At 39.2% G+C, this 26,367-nt stretch overlaps 1 protein-coding gene and 1 pseudogene across 2 annotated transcripts in view; both read right to left on the minus strand.

The window, feature by feature from the left end:
* Window positions 1-26,367, minus strand: part of LOC128666723 (gastrula zinc finger protein XlCGF17.1-like) — a 97,418-nt gene that overhangs the window by 30,395 nt on the left and 40,656 nt on the right. For both annotated transcript variants that reach the window (XM_053721471.1, XM_053721472.1), the window contains exon 4: window positions 4,465-4,569. In XM_053721471.1, the coding sequence (XP_053577446.1) occupies window positions 4,465-4,569 (105 nt within the window). The remainder of the gene's footprint in view (window positions 1-4,464; window positions 4,570-26,367) is intronic.
* On the minus strand, window positions 23,936-24,045 carry LOC128637101 (uncharacterized; annotated as a pseudogene).

Genomic DNA, 26,367 nt, shown 5'->3' on the forward strand with positions numbered 1-26,367 from the left:
GGTCTGAGATGCAGGTGCGCAAATGGCACTACGTCCATTGCCGCTACCATTAAGCCGATTACTTCCATGCACTGAGCCACTGACGGGCGTGGAATGGAATGAAGGACACGGCAAGCATTTAGAAGTTTTGTTAACCTGGACTCCGTCAGGTAAATTTTCATCTCTACAGTTTACAAGCAATATAAAAAACGTTACTGCGCCTTTAAGAAACACAAATTTCCCCAAATTTTGAAATAACAGTGAAAAAATGCAGTTACACTAACGAAATTTTTACAGTGTATGTAATAAGTTAGCAGAGCATTGCACCCACTTGCAAACGGATGATTAACCCCTTAATACCAAAAACGGAATAACAAATGACAAAAACGTTTTTTAAACAGTCACAACAACTGCCACAGCTCTACTGTGGCTTTTTACCTCCCTCAATATGACTTTTGAAGCCTTTTGAGCCCTTCAGAGAAGTCCTGGATCATGCAGGAAGAAGCTGGATGTCTGTGTCTGTAATTTTTGCTGTGCAAAAAAACGCCAAAATAGGCCCCTCCCACTCATATTACAACAGTGGGAAGCCTCAGGGAACTGTTTCTAGGCAAAATTCAAGCCAGCCATGTGGAAAAAAACTAGGCCCCAATAAGTTTTATCACCAAACATATGTAAAAAACGATTAAACATGCCAGCAAACGTTTTAAAATACACTTTTATAAGAGTATGTATCTCTATTAATAAGCCTGATACCAGTCGCTATCACTGCATTTAAGGCTTTACTTACATTACTTCGGTATCAGCAGCATTTTCTAGCAAATTCCATCCCTAGAAAAATATTTTAACTGCACATACCTTATTGCAGGAAAACCTGCACGCTATTCCCCCTCTGAAGTTACCTCACTCCTCAGAATATGTGAGAACAGCAAAGGATCTTAGTTACTTCTGCTAAGATCATAGAAAACGCAGGCAGATTCTTCTTCTAAATACTGCCTGAGATAAACAGTACACTCCGGTACCATTTAAAAATAACAAACTTTTGATTGAAGAAATAAACTAAGTATAAAACACCACAGTCCTCTTACGACCTCCATCTTAGTTGAGAGTTGCAAGAGAATGACTGGATATGGCAGTGAGGGGAGGAGCTATATAGCAGCTCTGCTGTGGGTGATCCTCTTGCAACTTCCTGTTGGGAAGGAGAATATCCCACAAGTAATGGATGATCCGTGGACTGGATACACTTAACAAGAGAAATTACCTGTAAAATAAATCCTAACCTAAGTTACAATTAAACCTAACACTACACTATCAATAAATTAATTAAATAAACTACCTACAATTAAATCAACTAAACTAAATTACAAAAACAAACAAACACTAAATTACAAAAACTAAAAAAAGATTACAAGAATTTTAAACTAATTACACCTACTCTAAGCCCCCTAAAAAAATAAAGCCCCCCAAAATAAAAAAATTCCCTACCCTATTCTAAAATAAAAAGTTAACAGCTCTATTACCTTACCAGCCCTTAAAAGGGCTTTTTGCGGGGCATGCCCCAAAGAAATCAGTTTTTTTGCCTGTAAAAAAAACCATACAATACCCCCCCAACATTACAACCCACCACCCACATACCCCTAATCTAACCCACCCAAAAACCCCTTAAAAAATCTAACACTAAGCCCCTGAAGATCTCCCTACCTTGTATTCAACCAGCCGGGTATCACCGATCCGTCCAGAAGAGGGTCCGAAGCCTTCATCCTATACGGCAAGAAGAGGTCCTCCAGAGGGTCCGAAATCTTCATCCTATCCGGCAAGAAGAGATCCTCCAGAGGGTCCAAAGTCTTCATCCAGGCGGCATCTTCTATCTTCTTCCATCCGGAGCGGGTCCATCTTGAAGCAGCCGACGCAGAGCCATCCTTCCTCATCGACAGACTAACGACGAGTGAAGGTTCCTTTAAATGACGTCATCCAAGATGGCGTCCCTCGAATTCCGATTGGCTGATAGGATTCTATCAGCCAATCGGAATTAATGTAGAAAAAATCTGATTGGCTGATTGAATCAGCCAATCAGATTCAAGTTCAATCCGATTGGCTGATTGGATCAGCCAATCAGATTGAGCTCGCATTCTATTGGCTGTTCCGATCAGCCAATAGAATGCAAGCTCAATCTGATTGGTCAGCCAATCGGATTGAACTTGAATCTGATTGGCTGATTCAATCAGCCAATTAGATTTTTCCTACCTTAATTCCGATTGGCTGATAGAATCCTATCAGCCAATCGGAATTCGAGGGACGCCATCTTGGATGACGTCATTTAAAGGAACCTTCATTCGTCGTTAGTCCGTCGGTGAGGAAGGATGGCTCCGTGTCGGCTGCTTCAAGATGGACCCGCTCCGCTCCGGATGAAAGAAGATAGAAGATGCCGCCTGGATGAAGACTTTGGACCCTCTGGAGGACCTCTTCTTGCCGGATAGGATGAAGTCTCCGGACCCTCTGGAGGACCTCTTCTTGCCGGATAGGATGAAGTCTTCGGACCCTCTTCTGGACGGATCGGTGATACCCGGCTGGGTGAATACAAGGTAGGGAGATCTTCAGAGGCTTAGTGTTAGGTTTTTTAAGGGGGGTTTGGGTGGGTTAGATTAGGGGTATGTGGGTGGTGGGTTGTAATGTTGGGGAAGGGTATTGTATGTTTTTTTTTACAGGCAAAAGAGCTGATTTCTTTGGGGCATGCCCCGCAAAAAGCCCTTTTAAGGGCTGGTAAGGTAATAGAGCTGTTAACTTTTTATTTTAGAATAGGGTAGGGCATTTTTTTATTTTGGGGGGGCTTTGTTATTTTTTTAGGGGGCTTAGAGTAGATGTAATTAGTTTAAAATTCTTGTAATCTTTTTTTATTTTTTGTAATTTAGTGTTTGTTTTTATTTGTAATTTAGTGTTTGTTTGTTTTTTTGTAATTTAGTTTAGTTGATTTAATTGTAGGTAATTGTAGGTAGTTTATTTAATTAATTTATTGATAGTGTAGTGTTAGGTTTAATTGTAACTTAGGTTAGGATTTATTTTACCGGTAATTTTGTAATTATTTTAACTAGGTAGCTATTAAATAGTTAATAACTATTTAATAGCTATTGTACCTAGTTAAAATAAATACAAAGTTGCCTGTAAAATAAATATAAATCCTAAAATAGCTACAATATAATTATTCGTTATATTGTAGCTATATTAGGGTTTATTTTACAGGTATTTAGCTTTAAATAGGATTAATTTATTTAATAAGAAATAATTTATTTTGTTAGATTTAAATTATATTTAACTTAGGGGGGTGTTAGGGTTAGACTTAGCTTTAGGGGTTAATACATTTATTAGAGTAGCGGTGAGGTCCGGTCGGCAGATTAGGGGTTAATACTTGAAGTTAGGTGTCGCCGATGTTAGGGAGAGCAGATTAGGGGTTAATAAAATTTATTATAGGGTTTGCGAGGCGGGAGTGAGGTGGTTTAGGGGTTAATACATTTATTATAGTAGCGGCGAGGTCCGGTCGGAAGATTAGGGGTTAATAAGTGTAGGTAAGGTAGCAGCGACGTGGGGGGGGGGGGGGGGCAGATTAGGGGTTAATATAATGTAGATGTCGGCGACGTTGGGGGCAGCAGATTAGGGGTTCATAGGGATAACGTAGGTTGCGGTGGTGTCCGGAGCGGCAGATTAGGGGTTAATAATATAATGCAGGGGTCAGCGATAGTGGGGGCGGCAGATTAGGGGTTAATAAGTGTAAGGTTAGGGGTGTTTAGACTCGGGGTTCATGTTAGGGTGTTAGGTGCCGACTTAGAAAGTGTTTCCCCATAGGAAACAATGGGGCTGGGTTAGGAGCTGAATTATGCTCTACGCTCCCTTTTTGGAGCCTAACGCAGCCCTTCAGAGAACTCTAAATACCAGCGTTATTTAAAAGGTGCGGGGGGAAAAAAAAACACGCGTAGCTAACACACCCCTTTGGCCGCAAAAGTCTAAATCTAGCCGATAGTAATTTTAGGTAGAGCACCCCCTTATCGTCATTTATTTGAACTATTATTTTAATAGAGTAGTTTAGTGCAACTGTTTCCTCCGGCCAAACTCTTAAGCAAACCTTTCAGTTTGAGCGATTATATTTACTTTCAACTTGTATTACAAGGGGACACTGTTGCTCAACACTGCCCAAAGAAAATACGGGGATTGTAAATTACCGCAAGTTTGCACTAACAAATTTGCTTTAATTTAAACAGTGCATCACTTGTAATATGGATTTGGGAGTAAAGAACACAGATGACACAGCACACGTGCACACTCATCTGTAATCCGCGTCCCCCAGGCAGACCACACGTGCACACTTATCTGTAACTCACGACCCCCAGACACAACACACATGCACACTCATCTGTAATCCGCGTCCCGCAGACACAACACAAATGCACACGCATCTGTAATCTGCGTTCCCCAAACACAACACACATGCACACTCACCTGAGCTGATACTGTCACTGGTTTCCTCATCCGCCGCTCCCAGCTGACGTCTCACACACAGATCTTCTGTTATTTCACCTTTCACTGTATCAGCATAATCTTCATCTGTACAAATAAAGCAGATTCAGTTTACTTTCATACAGGTGGTGAGAGAGTCCGTGATCCATTACTCATGGAAATTACCCTTCTCTACCACTAGAAGGAGGCAAAGATTCCCAAACCCCAAGAGCTCTATAAAACCCCTCCACCACCTCACACATACCTCAATATTTACCTTGTCTCTGAGGCATGTAGGTTACAGGTGAGTGTGCACGCATGTAGGTTACAGGTCAGAGTGCACATATGTTGTCTCTGAGGCAAGTAGGTTACAGGTGAGTGTGCACATATGTTGTTTCTGAGGCATGTAGGTTATAGGTGAGTGTGGACGTATGTTGTCTCTGATGCATTTAGGTTACATGTGAGTGTGCATGTATGTTGTCTCTGAGGTATGTAGGTTACAGGTGAGTGTGCACGTATGTTGTCACTGAGGCATGTAGGTTAGAGGTGAGTGCACGTATGTTGTCTCTGAGGCATGTAGGTTAAAGGTGAGTGTGCACGTATGTTGTGTCTGAGGCATGTAGGTTACAGGTGAGTGTGCGCGTATGTTGTGTCTGAGGCATGTAGGTTACAGGTGAGTGTGCGCGTATGTTGTGTGTGAGGCATGTAGGTTACAGGTGAGTGTGCGCGTATGTTGTGTCTGAGGCATGTAGGTTACAGGTGAGTGTGCACGTATGTTGTCTCTGAGGCATGTAGGTTACAGGTGAGTGTGCACGTATGTTGTCTCTGAGGCATGTAGGTTACAGGTGAGTGTGCACGTATGTTGTCTCCGAGGCATGGAGGTTACAGGTGAGTGTGGACGTATGTTGTCTCTGAGGCATGTAGGTTACAGGTGAGTGTGCATGTATGTTGTCTCTGAGGTATGTAGGTTACAGATGAGTGTGCACTTATGTTGTCACTGAGGCATGTAGGTTAGAGGTGAGTGTGCACGTATTTTGTCTCTGAGGCATGTAGGTTAGAGGTGAGTGTGCACGTATGTTGTCTGTGAGGCATGTAGGTTACAAGTGAGTGTGTGTATATGTTGTCACCTGTAACCTACATGTCTCAGAGACAATATACCTGCACACTCAGCACGTCATTTTCCATTTTTATGCCATTTTCTCCGCCTTGCTCCATCAGTCCCTGACGTCCTTGGATTACACTATTGTTTATTTGCCGTGAATCTATTTGTATGAGTGAATTTAGACTGTTTGCTTTGGACATTTATTCCTTTCTCCCTTACATTTTCAAACTTTGCATTGGTTGGCTTGATCATCTTAATTAATTGACATTTATAGTGTTTGGGATTACCAACATGGAGACATCCTCATAACAACAACAATACTTTTTACTTTCTGCAGTAGAGGACATGGACTTGGCCGGTCTAGAATTAGAGGAATTCTTTTCTCTGGACTCTGCTACCAAATTAAGTGACCTCTTTTATCATATGGAATTATGGGTTAAGGAACCGAGACTCAAATTGGACACATGGATCATGTAACATGATTCCAAGGGGTTTGAGGGTGAAGAAATTCCCCACCTTTGAAATAAATTATGTTGATTTTGTCAAGGAATGGAACAGTATCCTGTCGGAATGTTCCATTAGACTGATGCTAATGCTTATTATGTATACATCTGATCAATTAGTGATGGTTAGGAAGGACATATGATTACAAAGTGAATTGAATAAGCATCAAACAAGAAAGGATTATGATGAATCTGATAACATGTTACAGGGTGTTATCGAAATGCACAAAAAAAAGATCATTCAGACAAAACATGTGAAATTCCTTAGGGATCAGAAAGACTAGTCCACTGAACAAGTGTTCATTTGGCAGAAATCCCAAAGGCATAGACCCTTATGGACACGCATAGATAAAAAAAGAGGGGACTGAGATTCAGTCAGTTAACCAGGGAAGCAATAGTGGAAGGAGGAGGCGAAATAGGAGATGAAGGAGAAGGGTTACCTTCTCAAATACAGATAATGAAACCACAGATGATGATTCCCTCTCTAATTTCTCTACCTCCTATGACGAAGGCTCTAATTCTGAAACAGAGGTTACTAACATTAACACTGTCACTCCTAATGAGGCAACCATCAGTGACAAGCCATTGCTATTCCAGATGATAGATCACTGGCTCCAAGGAACACTAGGAAAACACAATTAGGGGCAGTACTTAAATCCAACATTAAGAAGGTGTCTGGTGGGGAAAGTAACTCATCACCAGGTGCAAGTGGGAAGAAACAGACAGTGTCTAATGCCAGTGAACAATCCTCACAGGTTTTTCAGTCAGCCATAAAAAACAAGGGAGGGGGTATAGAACATCCAGCAGACACCAGGTGGAGGAACAGATACTCCCTAAGGGAAATCACAAAGAAGTAACTAATGATTTAGTTATTAATATTTCTTCTTATACCCTCAGTGAACATAAGTCTAAAGTCTTGAATCTTGGTTTGGGGTTCCGTCCGTCACATAAATTTAATGTATTCCAAACTATTTTAGAAGTTAACAAATTTGTCAGGAATTTTACTTTGCACAGACATTTCAGGCATGAGGGGATTGAATATTGTTATCCTACCCCCACTGGGGATAGTGTGGAATCTAATTCTCCTTTTTCATTCCCTGATATGTGTGGAGTTGTCACTCTCCAGGGTCTGAAATCTGAACAAGAGCCTAGTACTCTTGACAGAGGTGTGGTGCCTCCTTGTCTAAAGAATAAGTCTTACTTTTATCCCATACACTTGAGAGGTAAAGCGTTGGAAATTTTCCACAAGAGGGTATTGGAAGATTTGGATTGTCTAAACACCACTACTGCTGCCGACCGTTTTAACTTGTCGAAAAAGGAAAGAGATGCTTTATCATCTCTTCAAAATAATCAGTCCATTGTGATCAAGCAAAGCGACAAGGGCGGCAATATTGTGGTGATGAATAGACAATCATATATAGATGAAGCACTTAAGACAATTGAATAATGAGACATCATATTGTACTCTTGGTAGTAACCTCACTCGAAATTTTCAACATAAATTAAAGTCCTTATTGGATGATGGTCTTTATGAGGGCATTTTAGATAAGAGCACTTTTGACTACTTGTATATTGCCAACCCAGTTACTCCTATCTTTCTGCACCTGCCTAAGGTTAAAAAAAGTCTAGATAATATTAGAGGGCATCCTATTGTTGCAGGGATTGGTTCTTTGTATGAACATCTGTCCAAATGGATTGACAGTATCTTGCAGCCATGGTTACGTCACTCCCAAGCTATTTGAAGGACACTGCACATTTGTTGACCCTTGTGGAGCCATTGCAGGTAGAGAAAGATATTAAGTGGTTAACAGTCAATGTCACTGCTCTTTACACCTCTATTGCACACACTCTGGGTCTTGGAGCAATCAGATTCTTTTTGAATAGGATGACTAACTACAGTATAGTAAAGAGACCATTGACTATATTCTCAGGGTTATCCAGTTCCTTTTGGAGCACAATTACTTTCTGTTAGAGGGAATCTACTATCTGCAGAAGAGGGGGACTGCAATGGGGGCAAAATTTGCCCCCTCGTACGCCAACCTGTTTATGGGTTGGTGGGAGAAAAACTTCCTCTTCGGAGATAGTAATCCTTTCAGACATCTGGTTAAGTACTATAAGAGATATATTGACAATCTCATATTCATTGGTACGTTTAATGAAGCAGGTCTTTTTGTTAAATTTCTGAATCAAGGTATACCAGAGATAAATAAATAACAGTAGATTGGCTGAATAAATAGTAAATTTCCACGGGGGGGGGGGGGGGCGGCTTGTAAAGGAAATATATCTGAGCTAACCCCAATGGTTGTGTATAGGCATCAATAATTTAATTTTATTAGGACAACTCAACCCTAGATTGGGATGACCGAAGAAAAAATGCCTCTAAACAAAAAAAAAAACTTGATTGTAAAGAAAATGTGTCATGAAGTGATTTGTAAAATTTAACTTTTATTAATTCACAATTAAATAAAAAGACAGCTTAGAATAAGTGAATATCCTGATAGCTGCCCACGTACAAGAGCAAATTAAAAGCACATCCACTATGGTGTATGTGAAAAATAGTTATTCTAAGTAAATCATTGAGGTCATCAAGTAAATATCCAAACATATACTTATATTGGAATATTGCCTATAATGCCAACAATGCTGATTGTTGTATGCAACCATTGTAGTTTCAAATGGATTCTGCTAGCCCCTATGTTAATATTATAAAGGGGTTAAGCCATTATGTATTGTATCACTTGTTGCAACAAGAAATAACAGCATGTGGTTAATGGTTTGACAAAGAAAGTCTCTGGATATATAGGTATATGGTCAGGGAGGTCAGTGTTTGGTCTTGCTGTATACCACTGATTTTATTAAACTAGCGTATGTTTTGTAACATATGCTGTAAAGTAAAAATTAGATGTAGGGCTGGGATTGGTGGAAAGAAGTACTGCAGCATCTATTATTAACTTGAAATAATAGTTATGTTTTTTATTACAATTCAGTAACAAAAAGATCACTTTTCAGCTGTGTAAGTGGCTTGCATATTGCTACTAATATATCAAGTGGAGTAGTGATACCACTGTGATATTAACTTGGTTATAAAAATGGTCTTAGTTTGGTGGTAGCAACACAACTTGCTTAATCCAACAGATTATTAGTAGTATAAATGCTTAAAAATATATCTTAAAGACCAACAGTTTAACAATGTTTCCTACAGAGCCGGTAGCACTATTCGCCAAATAGCTGTGAAACTGTATTTTGATCAACACAGCTGATTAGACTCTGTGATATTACTTTTAGAAATCTGCTATTCAATATAAAATTACACCTTTTCCACCAACACTGAATCAGCTAGGGGTAGCGTAGCACACTTACCCAGGTAATATATTTTTAAAAAGTAATTATTTGAATATGTCTAAAAGCCATAAGGCTCAGAGACCAAGATAGATATAGATCGAACTATATACATTATATTAAATGTTTTTTATTATTTGTGTGAATGTGATTGCGATAAGGTGATTCGTTATAAACCTTCTCGGTCTCCTGAAATTTCTGTTTTCAATAAAATTGTATGCCAACATAGAAAACATACCTCATGAGTGGCCCATCAACAATATGAGTAAAAGTGAAACTAAGGCATTAAAAGGAATCCAAACCTGGGATGATATAATCATTAAACAGTCAGACAAGGGCAGCAATGTAGTTCTATGGCCCAAAAATATGTACTTACAAGAAATAATGGTACAATTGAATAATACCAAATGTTACAAAAAACTCCTGGGTAATCCCATGCAGAACTACCTTGAGATATATAATAAAATCATTATCAATGCCCAGGAAGATTGTATCATCAGTGAGACCGAAAAAAAGTTTCTGTTACAATACAATCCGAAGGTACCTACTCTGTACCTTATTCCCAAAATCCATAAAAATATTAAAAAGCCCCCAGGTAGACCAATTGTCTCTGGCAAGCCAATATGTAGATTTCCACTTACGGGAATACTTGTATACCTTACCCTCATATGTCAAGGATACCATGGAGGTTTTAAAAAAACTTGAGAATCTTTCTCTGAGTCAAAATGCATTTCTAGTTACTGCTGATGTAGACTCACTTTACACGAGTATCCAACATCATTTAGGAGAAAAAGCTATATCTTACTTTCTGTCAACAAATCAAGGTGATAATAAAAAACATGATATTTTTATAGTAAAACTGTTACATTTTGTGCTACATTTCAATTTTTTCACCTTTAAGGATCAATTTTACTTACAAACCCAGGGGACTGCTATGGGCACTGCATGTGCACCCACATACGCAAATCCGTTTCTTGGATGGTGGGAAGGCAAAAAAGTATTCTCGGATGATAATGATAAATACACCCAATAAATCACCCCTTTTGGATAAGATACATCGACGATGTATTATTTATCTGGGAAGAATTGGTAGAACTGTTGGATAAATTCATGAGAATCATCAATAACAATGATATGAACATCAAATTGACCTATGAATACAGTAAGAATTCTATCCACTTTCTAGATTTAAAAATAATGAAAGAATCTGATGGATCAATTATACACAAATATGTATAGGAAAGACACTGCCACCAACACCCTGTTACACCACACCAGTGCACATGCTTATAACACCCTTAAAGCTATCCCTAAAGGTGAATTAATTCGCTTGAGACGCAATTGCTCTGATACTCAAAGATTCAAAGAAGAGTCTGTGCATTTATCCAACAGACTCCTAGAACGAGGATATAGCAATAGAGCAATTAAGAAAGCTTGCAATCAGGCTTTAAAAACAGAGCGACATACTCTACTGCAAACTAAATTGAAACCGCAAGACAATACTATACGTTTGATTACCACCTATAACCCTCAAATGCAAAGAATAACTGAGGTTTTAAACAAAAATTGACATATTTTGCAAAACGATTCACTTTTGGCCAGCCAAATTGGCCCCTCGAGTATCTACTGGTTATAGGAGACCGAAAAATCTAAGGGACAAGTTAGTGAGGAGTCACTATGTACACAACCCTAAAAAGGAACCTAAAACCAAGGGAATGTTCCCTTGTGGCACTTGTAGTACGTGTCCCAAAGTTTGGAAACTTAAATCAATCAAGGATAAATATAACTGGACTCACATACTACCTACAATTTTTTTCATGTTCAACCTCTGGAGTTAAATACGTGTTAAAATGCATGTGCAATTTATTTTATGTAGGGATGACAACTAGACAAGTAAGGATACGTATCCAAGAACATTGTAGGAATATTCTCAATGCTCAAAAAGAATCTGAGAAGGGCAAGACAATTACAAGTGTTGCAAGACACTTTCTACACAGACATAACTACAATGATTCAGATCTCAAATTTTCAGTGATACAACAGGTTAATCTAGGAATTAGAGGCGGTGGCATAGAGAAAATTCTACTACGCATGGAATGCAGATGGATACACCTGCTAAACAGTGTCAAACCATTTGGAATGAATGATTACAACAATTTTTCAGTGTATTTATAAGTAACCACCCCTTACAGTTGATGACTGGTATAATAATTCAACACCAATCCAACAAATGATACAATGTGATATTTTAATAGTAACACTAGGGATGTCATAATTGTCTGACCTAAGTACACATTATAGAACACTAGCACCCAATTATTACCAGTTGCAATAGTGCAATATTGTTGTCTTTTTAGTTTTTATATGTATCACCCAATCATACTGTGTTTTTTATTACACCCATTTCACCGTAATAGGGGAATTTTTTCATCAATTTTTTAATTTTATTTCTTTTTATAAGCATATGTCCCTCTTCACTTTCTCATTAATATACCATGTTACCACCTAAATATCAAATGCTATTATGGCTTCACAAATATTTATTTCAACATTAATTATGAATTAATCTTTATTCAAAGTCTTATTTTTTTATTAACTTTGCCTATCACTTATCACCAGGCATTTCTCACAATATATATTTGTTTTATTACCTATTTTCACTACACCTTGTTTAATGTTTAATTTCATCCTAGACAGGTAGATACTATAGTATATAAGAACACATTACAACCATTCAATCTTGTTTAAATAGATTCAGTTTTTTATATAAAATATATTAGGATATTTTTATCATAACCATTATCTTGTTACAAAGAATCCATTTTGCCTTGACATCTTAAATGGAAATTCTCTATTATTTATATTAATCCTAAACGTTTCTTGACTGATCAATATCCTTAGAATTCCTATAATTAAGGAAAAATCAATACTACCATGATATATGTAATAGAAAAACACTGGAAATCACTATGAGCAGGTTACAAACTACCGAATCTGAGTAGCTAAGTAACAGATATACTGTATGTGTATCAGCAACTACTTTGGAACTATTTGAATCTTATGGTTAAATCGCTGTGATATTCTATTTACTAACAGACAACCAATGATGTAGCAACAGTCACAATACCCTCATCTATATAATTTAATCATCAAAAAAAATACACAATATAACTGGTATATCGTGATCAATTCACTCTATTGTTTTTTTGTAATGAAATGGATACAATAACTATGGTGACAACTCAGCGATCACTATAGCAACTAGTAAACAGTGTGTAAGATCCACCAATGACACAATATATGTTATTCAGTGATTTTGTTAGAACCAATCGAGTCCGTAGTCATGTAAAACCCCTCTGACCAATTGCGAATAATGGGAGGAGGTAACCAATATGTGCCTGTCAGAAACTCTATTCATAGTATCAGATCGGCCACGGTTGAAATTTTCGTGACATTTCATCTACTGACAAACAATCTATGACAGGGAAGGTCTATAACGAATCACCTTATCGCAATCACATTCACACAAATAATAAAAAACATTTAATATAATGTATATAGTACGATCTATGTCTGTCATCTCGCAACAAAACAGATACAATAACTATAGCAACACCTTTGAGAACACCATAGTAACGAATATACAATGTGCCTCATTGGCTAATAATACATTACACGCCTTTCAGTGACTCCGTTAAAACCAATTGAATCTTAAGTCACGTAGTCTCCTCTGACCAATCACGAACAATGGGAGGGTACACTCATGTAATAAATAACATCCTGTGCCAGCACTGCGTATCCCACTGAGGAAGTGATTGTGAAACGTGACCGCGTTAGGGGGAGTTTGTTTCTTTTTTAATTTGCTCCACTATGGTTGTTTAAACAATAACAATAGTTAACTATAGCTTTATTCTTCTATAATTACTACGTTGGTCTCTGAGCCTTAGGGCTTTTAGACATATTCAAATAATTACTTTTTAAAAATATATTACCTGGGTAAGTGAGCTACGCTACCCCTAGCTGATTCAGTGTTGGTGGAAAAGGTGTAATTTTATATCTAATAGCAGATTTCTAAAAACAATATCACAGAGTCTAATATATCAGCTGTGTTGATCAAAATACAGTTTCACAGCTGTTTGGTGAATAGTTCTACCGGCTCCTAATCTATTGGATTAAGCAAGTTGTGTTGCTACCACCAAACTAAGACCATTTTTATAACCAAGTTAATATCACAGTGGTATCACTAATCCACCTGATATATTAATAGCAATATGCAAGCCACTTACACAGCTGAAAAGTGATCTTTTTGTTACTAAATTGTAATAAAAAACATAACTATTATTTCAAGTTAATAATAGATGCTGCAGTACTTCTTTCCACCAATCCCAGCCCTACATCTAATTTTTACTTTACAGCATACGTTACAAAACATACGCTAGTTGAATAAAATCAGTGGTATACAGCAAGACCAAGCACTGACCTCCCAGACCATATACCTATATATCCAGAGACTTTCTTTGTCAAACCAATAACCACATGCTGTTATTTCTTGTTGCAACAAGTGATACAATACATAATGGCTTAACCCCTTTATAATATTAACATAGGGGCTAGCAGAACCCATTTGAAACTACAATGGTTGCAATACAACAATCAGCATTGTTGGCATTATAGGCAATATTCCAATATAAGTATATGTTTGGGTATTTACTTGATGACCTCAATGATTTACTTAGAATAACTATTTTTCACATACACCATAGTGGATGTGCTTTTAATTTGCTCTTGTACATGGGTAGCTATCAGAATATTCACTTATTCTAAGCTGTCTTTTTATTTAATTGTGAATTAATAAAAGTTACATTTTACAAATCACTTCATGACACATTTTCTTTACAATCAAGTTTTTTTGTGTGTTTAGAGGCATTTTTTTCTTCGGTCATCCCAATCTAGGGTTGAGTTGTCCTAATAAAATTACCAGAGATAAAGTTTACTTTAGAATGGCATGAGTCTGAGATTAATTTTCTTGACATTTGTCTTAAAGTGATGGTAAACTCACTATAATTACTTTTTATGAATTGACAGGTATCATCCGAATAAATGTATTAGCGCTTTTTATTTCCCGCTACCTTACCTGCAATAATTCATTTCCATTAGTATAATGTTGCGGTCTGTCAATCGTGTAATACAACCTATTTCCGCTATACATTTTTTTTTATTCAAGTATCCAATCAGAACACTGTCCAACTGGCACGTTTAAAGGGACATTAAACACTTTGAGATGGTAATATAAAATGATAAATTGTATATAATAAAACAACTCTGCAATATAATTTCATTTTTTATTTTGTCCTCTTTGCCTGTAATTCCATTCTATAATTGTGAGCTTTTCAGTTCCTGTTAGAAATGGAAGTGCAGAACACTGTTAAATCCAGCACAACCATTGGCTGCACACTCTAGTGACCTATTTATAACTGACCCTAATTGGCCACAGCAGAGAAGGTAACACAAGTTACAACATGGCAGCTCCCAGTGTTTTATAGACACTAAAACTTTACACTTATTTTGTCACTTTTTAAACAACTAATGAAACTTTAAAAAATACATCTACATGTTAGTCATGGACTAATCTTTTCTTTGAATGCATTATGCATCATTCTATCTAGCATGTATTTAGTGTTTAATGTCCCTTTAAGTCTATGTTTGGTATCAATGCGAACGCGTGTAGTTGCTCAATCTTAGTTTACTTCTGATCTCCTCTTCAGTCTTTGTGCGTGTTTACGATACAGGTGTGCATGCGTACAGGCTCTGAGGAACAGAATGAGTGATGTATGTAACCACTGAATCAGAGTTTTGTTCATAGATCACTATGAGCATTCACATTAGTTTCCTAATTATCGGGAGGGTGCAATGATGGTGACGTATGTACTGGGTGGTATCGCTATATACAGTACGTCACTTGTTGGAAGGAAAACAACTCTCTCAGTGGGTGGAGTAAAATTAGAAAAAAAAACACGATTGTCCGTTCTGTACTTTGTATACATATTTAAAGGGACACTGAACCCAAATTTTTTCTTCCGTGATTCAGATAGGGCATGCAATTTTAAACAACTTTCTAATTTACTCCTATTATCAATTTTTCTTGGTTCTCTTGCTATCTTTATTTGCATCTAAGTTATTTTTTTGGTTCAGCACTTGTTTATTGGTCAGTTAAATCAATCCACCAATCAGCAAGAACAACCCAGGTTGTTCACCAAAAATGGGCCGGCATCTAAACTTACATTGTTGCTTTTCAAATAAACGGCTAGATTTAGAGTTTTGTCGGTAACGACCCGTGTAGCTAACGCTGGCTTTTTTCTGGCCGCACCTTTAAAATAACTCTGGTATTGAGAGTCCACAGAATGGCTGCGTTAGGCTCCAAAAAAGGAGCGTACAGCATATTTAACGCCACTGCAACTCTCGATACCAGAGTTGCTTACGGAAGCGGCCAGCTTCAAAAACGTGCTCGTGCACGATTCCCCCATAGGAAACAATGGGGCTGTTTGAGCTGAAAAAAAACCTAACACCTGCAAAAAAGCCGCGTTCAGCTCCTAACGCAGCCCCATTGTTTGCTATGGGGAAACACTTCCTACGTCTGCACCTAACACTCTACCATGTACCCCGAGTCTAAACACCCCTAACCTTACACTTATTAACCCCTATTCTGCCGCCCCCGCTATCGCTGACCCCTGTATATTATTTTTAACCCCTAATCTGCCGCTCCGTAAACCGCCGCTACTTACATTATCCCTATGTACCCCTAATCTGCTGCCCTTAACACCGCCGACCCCTATATTATTTCTATTAACCCCTAATCTGCCCCCCACAACGTCGCCTTTACCTGCCTACACTTATTAACCCCTAATCTGCCGAGCTGACCGCACCGCTATTATTATAAAGTTATTAACCCCTAATCCGCCTCACTAACCCTATAATAAATAGTATTAACCCCTAATCTGCCCTCCCTAACATCGCCGACACCTAACTTCAATTATTAACCCCTAATCTGCCGACTGGAGTTCACCGCTATTCTAATAAATGTATTAACCCCTAAAGCTAAGTCTAACCCTAACACTAACACCCCCCTAAATTTAATATAATTTTAATCTAACGAAATTAATTAACTCTTCTTAAATAAATTATTCCTATTTAAAGCTAAATACTTACCTGTAAAATAAATCCTAATATAGCTACAATATAAATTATAATTATATTATAGCTATTTTAGGATTAATATTTATTTTACAGGTAACTTTGTATTTATTTTAACCAGGTACAATAGCTATTAAATAGTTAAGAACTATTTAATAGCTAAAATAGTTAAAATAATTACAAATTTACCTGTAAAATAAATCCTAACCTAAGTTACAATTAAACCTAACACTACACTATCAATAAATAAATTAAATAAAATACCTATAATTATCTACAATTAAACCTAACACTACACTATCAATAAATACATTAAATACAATTCCTACAAATAAATACAATGAAATAAACTAACTAAAGTACAAAAAAATAAAAAAGAACTAAGTTACAAAAAATAAAAAAATATTTACAAACATTAGAAAAATATTACAACAATTTTAAACTAATTACACCTACTCTAAGCCCCCTAATAAAATAACAAAGCCCCCCAAAATAAAAAAATGCCCTACCCTATTCTAAATTACTAAAGTTCAAAGCTCTTTTACCTTACCAGCCCTGAACAGGGCCCTTTGCGGGGCATGCCCCAAGAAGTTCAGCTCTTTTGCCTATAAAAAAAACCATACAATACCCCCCCCCCCCAACATTACAACCCACCACTCACATACCCCTAATCTAACCCAAACCCCCCTTAAATAAACCTAACACTAAGCCCCTGAAGATCTTCCTACCTTATCTTCACCATACCAGGTTCACAGATCGATCCAGAAGAGCTCCTCCGATGTCCTGATCCAAGCCCAAGCGGGGGGCTGAAGAGGTCCATGATCCGGCTGAAGTCATCATCCAAGCGGGAGCTGAAGAGGTCCATGATCCGGCTGAAGTCTTCATCCAAGCGGGAGCTGAAGAGGTCCATGATCCGGATGAAGTCTTCTATCAACGGCATCTTCAATCTTCTTTCTTCGGGAGCCATCATCTTCCATCCGACGCAGAACATCCTCTTCTCCCGACGCCTACTCGCCGAATGACGGTTCCTTTAAATGACGTCATCCAAGATGGCGTCCCTCGAATTCCGATTGGCTGATAGGATTCTATCAGCCAATCGGAATTAAGGTAGGAATATTCTGATTGGCTGATGGAATCAGCCAATCAGAATCAAGTTCAATCCGATTGGCTGACTGGATCAGCCAATCAGATTGAACTTGATTCTGATTGGCTGATTCCATCAGCCAATCAGAATATTCCTACCTTAATTCCGATTGGCTGATAGAATCCTATCAGCCAATCGGAATTCGAGGGACGCCATCTTGGATGACGTCCCTTAAAGGAACCGTCATTCGTCGGGAAGTCGTCGTCGGAAGAAGATGGGTCCGCGGTGGAGGTCTTCAAGATGGAGCCGGTCCTCATCGGATGAAGATAGAAGATGCCGCTTGGAAGATGATGGTTGCCGGTCCGGATCTACTCTTCTTCCCGGATAGGATGAAGACTTTGGAGCCTCTTCTGGACTTCTTCAGCCGTCGGATGATGGATGTCTAGCCCCCGCTTGGGCTTAGATGAAGATTTTGGAGCCAGGACCGATCGGTGATACCTGGTGAGGTGAAGATAAGGTAGGAAGATCTTCAGGGGCTTAGTGTTAGGTTTATTTAAGGGGGGTTTGGGTTAGATTAGGGGTATGTGGGTGGTGGGTTGTAATGTTGGGGGGGGGGGTATTGTATGTTTTTTTTTACAGGCAAAAGAGCTGAACTTCTTGGGGCATGCCCCGCAAAGGGCCCTGTTCAGGGCTGGTAAGGTAAAAGAGCTTTGAACTTTTGTAATTTAGAATAGGGTAGGGCATTTTTTATTTTGGGGGGCTTTGTTATTTTATTAGGGTGCTTAGAGTAGGTGTAATTAGTTTAAAATTGTTGTAATATTTTTCTTATGTTTGTAAATATTTTTTTATTTTTTGTAACTTAGTTCTTTTTTATTTTTTGTACTTTAGTTAGTTTATTTCATTGTAGTTATTTGTAGGTATTGTATTTAATTAATTTATGGATAGTGTAGTGTTAGGTTTAATTGTAACTTAGGTTAGGATTTATTTTACAGGTAATTTTGTAATTATTTTAACTATTTTAGCTATTAAATAGTTCTTAACTATTTAATAGCTATTGTACCTGGTTAAAATAAATACAAAGTTACCTGTAAAATAAATATTAATCCTAAAATAGCTATAATATAATTATAATTTATATTCTAGCTATATTAGGATTTATTTTACAGGTAAGTATTTAGCTTTAAATAGGAATAATTTATTTAATAAGAGTTAATTAATTTCGTTAGATTTAAATTATATTTAATTTAGGGGGTGTTAGTGTTAGGGTTAGACTTAGCTTTAGGGGTTAATACATTTATTAGAATAGCGGCGAGATTCGGTCGGCAGATTAGGGGTTAATAATTGAAGTTAGGTGTCGGCGATGTTAGGGAGGGCAGATTAGGGGTTAATAAATATAATATAGGGGTCGGCGATGTTAGGGCAGCAGATTAGGGGTACATAGCTATAATGTAGCTGGCGGCGGCGTGCGGACGGCAGATTAGGGGTTAATAAGTGTAGGTAGCTGGCGGCGACGTTGTGGGGGGCAGATTAGGGGTTAATAAATATAATATATTGGTCGGCGGTGTTAGGGGCAGCAGATTAGGGGTACATAAGGATAACGTAGGTGGCGGTCGGCAGATTAGGGGTTAAAAAAATTTAATCGAGTGTCGGCGATGTGGGGGGACCTCGGTTTAGGGGTACATAGGTAGTTTATGGGTGTTAGTGTACTTTAGGGCACAGTAGTTAAGAGCTTTATGAACCGGCGTTAGCCCAGAAAGCTCTTAACTACTGACTTTTTTCTGCGGCTGGAGTTTTGTCGTTAGATTTCTAACGCTCACTTCAGCCACGACTCTAAATACCAGAGTTAGAAAGATCCCATTGAAAAGATAGGATACGCAATTGACGTAAGGGGATCTGCGGTATGGAAAAGTCGCGGCTGAAAAGTGAGCGTTAGACCCTTTTTTGAATGACTCCAAATACCGGCGGTAGCCTAAAACCAGCGTTAGGAGCCTCTAATGCTGGTTTTCACGGCTACAGCCAAACTCCAAATCTAGGCCAAAGAGAATGAAGAAAATTTGATAATAGGAGTAAATTAGAAAGTTGCTTAAAATTGCTGCTCTATCTGAATCACAAAAGAACAAATTTGGGTTCAGTGTCCCTTTAAAGGTAACCGAGTTAATTTTAATAAATTCCTTTTTGGGGATTGTACTTTAAACAATACGATTATAGTAAAACACTTTAGGCAATAATCGATTGTTTACCATCACTTTAAATTTGACTTCATTAGTAAATGTATCAATACTAAATTGTTTCGTAAACCCATATCGGGAAATTTAAGTTTTTCTTCTTAAACGGGAAGAGTCCACATCAGCATTCATTACTTTTGGGAAAACAATACCCAAGCTATAGAGGACACTGACTGCAAAACGGGAGGGTACAAAAGGTGGCCCCTTCTGAGGGCACAACAGCCTAAAACCCAAAAACTCCAGACAGAAAAAACTGCTTCACTAGAAGCCAAAGGACAAAAAGGAAAAAGACAGAGATAACTGCCCAACAGTTAAAGGGACACTGTACCCAATTTTTTTCTTTCATGATTCAGATAGAGCATGACATTTTAAGCAACTTTCTAATTTACTCCTATTATCAAATTTTCTTCATTCTCTTGGTATCTTTATTTTAAATGCAAGAATGTAAGTTTAGATGACGGCCCATTTTTGGTGAACAACCTGGGTTGTCCTTGCTGATTGGTGGATAAATTCATTCACCAATAAAAAAGTGCTGTCCAGAGTTCTGAACCCCCAAAAAAGCTTAGATGCCTACTTTTTCAAATAAAGATAGCAAAAAAACGAAGAAAAATTGATAATAGGAGTAAATTAGAAAGTTGCTTAAAATCGCATGCTCTATCTGAATCACACAAGAAAAATGTGGGTTCAGTGTCCCTTTAAAACCAGCAAGGCCCTTGCTAGAGACCGCTCAGGTTATTAGACTCGACCGAGCCAAAAGCCTCTGGGGAGACGAAGTCCCGCAGGCATTCAGTCCGCAAAAATAAACTCACCCCCGATCAAAAGAAAGGGGAAATATCCACATTCCCCCAATGGGAAAGAAAAGAGACTCAGATAAATGAGTCCGAAAAGGACCCTCAGAACACAAAAGGGACTAGGACCAAGAAAAGGAACTCCAAGAGAGTGAACCAGGAGGAGCAGGGTACCTATGAAAAAATCCTGCTGACCCAGCAAAGCAAAGAGAGGACTTGTAAAGCCCCCTCCACCTCAAACCAAGGACCAAGAAATGTCCTGAGAACTTAAAAGGAGGAAAGAAAAATCCCTCCCTTACACAGAGCGCTCACTCGCAACCCAGAATAAAGCAACCGAAAGACAAACTGTCCCCGGGAGCCGCTGAAAAACAGCATCAGATATCTGAATATGCTCCTCCAAGTCATAGGCGTCCTGCTACAAATAAGGACTTAGCAACCACAGGTCGCCACCCTAGCTATGCAACCGCACAGGACCTTCTTCTTCAGAAGAACTCCGAAACAGTGCAGGACAGGACCTTCCTAAACAGAGGAAAGGAAGGAACCGAACCCGGAAGAAAAAACTACCTGCCAAGGATGGATCCACTGCGAAGCCTCTCCCTAAAGAAGGTTCACAATAACTGTGATACGCGGCTAAGATCAGACAGATCCCTGACTCTCGCTCCGGCAACGGACCCAGCACCAAAGTGACTGATAATGTTCGAAAGGCTTAGGGATTAAAAGTACCCTGAATCATAAACAGCTTGCGAACACACATTCAAGGTGCAAGTAGCTGCAGCTGGTTTCAAACTGCAAACCTTCCGCTTGCTAGGCAGCTAAGCTAACTATCAGGCTACTACAGCTGGCTGTTCAGGACCTGAAGGAAGGAAAAAGGGAGGGATCCAGCCCCCCCAAAGAACTCAGGTTCCAGAACCCAGACACAGCCCCCTTCCTGAAGACGAAGGGCACTCCCAAAAGAGACCCTCCACTGTACTACAGTAAAGGCATGGCACAAGAAATCCATCCCTACACACTGACATCCCGCACGTAAGGCAGGGGGAACAACCCCACTAAACAGAGGAATAAAGAATACCTCCAAGCACCCGGTGAATACTATGGGATATCAAATTCACCCCCAAAGGGAGGAAAAGCAAAGCCAGAACTTAACAGCTCGCTAGCACACAATCTGTCAGGTTAGGTAATGTCCAGAAATAGACCCAAATACTAGGGCGAACTAAAATAACACCCTAGCACTCTAAGTTTAATCCAGGACGTGATCCCACGACAACTTCTATAAAACTAGGTACTCACGATATGGAGCAGTGTTGATCTGAGTCCTCTGGATAGAATAATGGAAAACTTGATAGCAGAAGAATAAACCACATACTTGGAAATTATAATCAAGCAGTTCAGGAATAGACCACAACAGAACCAAAGGTGCAGAATAAGACAACTTTGTAGTCAAGCAGTGTGAGGGTTAAACACAGCATGGTCAGTAATGCAGAGTATGGCAACTTGTAATCAGGCGATTTGAGGGTCAAGCACAGCGTGGTCAGTAATGCAGAGTTTGGAAACTTGTAATCAGGCAGTTTGAGGGTTTAGCACAGCGTGGTCAGTAATGCAGAGTTTGGCAACTTTGTAATCAAGCAGTTTGAGGGTTAAGCACAGCGTGGTCAGTAATGCAGAGTTTGGCAACTTGTAATCAGGCGGTTTGAGGGTTAAGCACAGCATGGTCAGTAATGCAGAGTTTGGCAACTTGTAATCAGGCGGTTTGAGGGTTAAACACAGCGTGGTCAGACAGGCAAAAGTTCATAACAAATTATCAAGCAGGATTGGAGTAGGCAAACAACGAGGTCGATCAGGCAGAGGTCCGGTAACAGAAGGCGAATAGCAAACAGTTCAGAGTACTCATGAAAAGCCACAGGAGATTAACACACAAACGGGTACCAGAGGATCGAGTAACCTGGATATGAACCCAGTCTGACGTCAGCAGCGTGGGACGTTGCTAGGCAACTCAGCCGGAAACCCAGAAGGTGAAAGCGGAGAGTGACACAATCAAGGTGCAAATGGTTGCAGTTGATCTCACACTGAAAACCTTCTGCTCATTAGATAGCTAAGCTAACCCTCAGGCTTACTACAGCGGGACTGTAGCGTAAAGCTGTAGACAAGCTCAAAAGGACATTACTGGAAAAAAAAATACGCCCGTGGGAACAAAAGACGTCCAGAACCGGGAAAATTGGCCGTCCCGACTCAGTCCTAAGGGATCTGGATACAGACCCCCAAAAATTCCAGTCAAAGACAGGACAAAAAAACCCGGGCACCCGAAAACTCAGAGCCGGCTTAAATATTTAATAACCCCTGAGGAACCACTAGGTTACCCCATCCGGAGTAGACTTTGCACCAGAGGCAATGCAATCACAGTCATATCCAAAACACCTTGGACACTGAACTTTCACTAAATGTCCCATACATAGAGAGCTTAGGACATCCACAGTGGGATACAACTCCCAACATAAAGGATGATAGGCAATGGCGAAGCCACGCAGCCACTCTGGAAGGCCTTAAGGCTCTAGGGACAATTTCCACTAAGTCCAAAGACTAAGTAACGTATGAGAAAACAGAAAACTCTGCTTAGGAATGCTAGCTGTCACCAGAATCACGAGATGGAAAAGAAACAGGAGCTTTACGTGGAATCAAGCCCACAACCTCCTGCTTGAGGGGCGGTGGAGCTAACCACTACGCAACATCTCCCTTAGAAACTGGGTAGAGAAGCTAACAAAGGTATCCAAGATCCTCATGATCAACTTCCCTAACACCCCTACAGCTCGAGGATTGAAGAAGGAGCATGTATCCCAGCCCCTGGCGGGAGAAAACCCACAATACCTAAGCAGGGACGAAACAGGAAAGAGGGGAGACAATCTAATCTGTACATCTCCCAAAAATATGGGAGAAGACTAACCAAAAGACTTTAACTTCCAGAAACAGATGACCTGAAGTCAACCCCAAGGGAGGGGACAAAAAGGCCCATCAACCTCAACCCGAAGGAAGAGAGACCGTCATCAAGGAAAACAGATTCCAAGAGGAGAACCTCAAAACAGACGACGAGGGAAATCGCCCAGATTGATCTCTAGTAGGATCCACTCTGGACCCCCCACCATGAGGAACAGGACAATGAGGACTGAGTACAATACCCTGATGCCCCACCCAAAGGCAGAACGAGAACCAGCCTGACGTTTGGGAACGAAGGCTTCCTCTACCATGTTTCAGCCCTGCAAGGGCAGAGCCTCAAAAAATGTATGGAGCTCATGGAAGGTTCACTTCACGAAAACTCTTAGCAAAAAGCAAAGATTATTCGATCTGAAGAGACACCAAGAATAATAAACGCCTCAACCAAGAAAGCAACTCACCACTCAGCCGGTTGCACCAGCCCCACGCGGATTAAATAGACCGTAAGAAACAGAAATAGGCCCTATCAGTACCAGCCTGCTACATAGGGTATTCCAAACTGAACCAGGCCACAGAAAATTTGAGACCCCACGAGGACTCGATAAAAGGATTTAAGGACATAACAATGTACTAACACCTTAACATGCTACTTCCGCGGAAGTGCCCAAGCGACCACAAAATTGCTAGTATCAAATTCCAGAGAAGAAAGATTTCCCAACGGAGAAATCAGAACAGACATGAGCTTCTTGAAAAATAAATCAAATACATCCGAACCGGATCAAATAAAAGAAGAGCAGCACCCACAGGTTAACATCCAAGAAGAATGGGTACACCAACGGGACCAGCCAATCAGAGACCACGTTCTTCCACAGCTCAGAACTGGAATAAGATACCCAAAAAAGAAAGAAAAATTGAAGACGACCAGGAGATTAACTTCATCCCCACACGTCTAACCCAGCTTGTCGTCTGGAAGAGAAGACCGAGGATCCCTTAACCTATTAGTACTGGGATCTTCCCCACACTGCCAAAACATGCCGTAGCAGGAGACGAAGGCGTGCCAGTCTATAACTAAAAGCAATATTTACCTCCGCTGAGGCAACTGACGACCCCGACCCGAGGGTTGGGCCCCTGAAGCTTCAGAGGAGACCGCTTCCCGAGATGGCTGATCTAACACAGGCAATCCCACGCCTGACGAGCCCCGGTTAGCATAACACAGACAGTATCTCAGCAACACCTTCTCTGGAAGATGTAAAAGTGCCAGGGCCATAGAAAACATAATTTATGTAAGAACTTACCTGATAAATTCATTTCTTTCATATTGGCAAGAGTCCATGAGCTAGTGACGTATGGGATATACAATCCTACCAGGAGGGGCAAAGTTTCCCAAACCTCAAAATGCCTATAAATACACCCCTCACTAAAAAAAAAGGGTGGGTCTCATGGTCTCTTGCCAATATGAAATAAATGAATTTATCAGGTAAGTTCTTACATAAATTATGTTTTCTTTCATGTAATTGGCAAGAGTCCATGAGCTAGTTACATATGGGATAGCAATACCCAAGATGTGGAACTCCACAGAAGAGTCACTAGAGAGGGAGGGATAAAAATAAAAACAGCCATTTTCAGCTGAAAAAATTAAATCCACACCCAAAAGAATACGTTTTTCTCATAAATGCAAAGAAAAAACTTAAAACATAAGCAGATGAAACTTATCTAAATCTGAAATTTTGAATATAACTTTAGATCAGAAAACCTTGGAAGAAGTCAAGAAGGTTACTCCATTTAGATGGTGCTCTAAATCTCTCAAATATTTAGGAATTAACATTACCCCTACACTAGACTTGTTGTATCACCATAACTTTAAACCCCTGAGAGATACAATAATAAAAGATTTATCCAGATGGAGAAATAAAAATATTTCGTGGATGGGACGTATAAATTTAATAAACATTAATGTATTTCCCAGCTACCTAGAACTTATTTGTTACAGTTCCCTTTTCCTAAATTTGGTGAGAGCTTATAGAACTCCTCACTATGACTGCAAGTTTCAAATTTAATGTCTGCCCATATTTCGTGTATATTCCATCTGGCTCAAACTATTTTAACAAAAGTATATTATATATGTGTTTGCAGTATATCCGACAAAAAGTTGTAAATATTTCTACTATGACAGGATGCCAAACTAGGTTGTATTTTATGTCACAACTTATTAGTACAAAACAGTTGAGCTGTTCTGAGGTTAGTGATGGCTCCTTTTGATATTTGTTTTAACCAAATATGGTATTATATAATAGGTCTGTTTTCTATAATGGATAGCATATTCCTCTTATTGGATTATATTGGATCTAGCAAAACTAAAGTATAGGTTGAAGTATTTATTTTAGCTACCCAGTACTTATTTGTTACAGTTCCCTTTTCCTAAATTTGGTGAGAGCTTATAGAACTTCTCACTATGAGTATATTTTCACCTTCAATTTGTGGTCACCCCAACTACATATACCACATATGCACATTAAAGAGCTTTAATATGAGGGCCGGATCCCTTTCTCCTTACCTCCTACTACTCCCAATCTATGTGATCAGTTGGAGTTTAGATCTGAGGCTGTGTTGTTAGCGGCCGTGATGGCGCAGCCCAGTATTAAACACAACTTTCTTTGTGGTGTTTACATATTATTGAGTCCTTAATTTGGCTTCAAATCTGGCTTAACTAACCAAATCAATAAGCTGGCACCACCACCCTTCATAGGTACTT

The sequence above is a fragment of the Bombina bombina genome, chromosome 7, assembly GCF_027579735.1.
Source record: "Bombina bombina isolate aBomBom1 chromosome 7, aBomBom1.pri, whole genome shotgun sequence".
NCBI classification, from domain to species: Eukaryota; Metazoa; Chordata; class Amphibia; order Anura; family Bombinatoridae; genus Bombina; species Bombina bombina.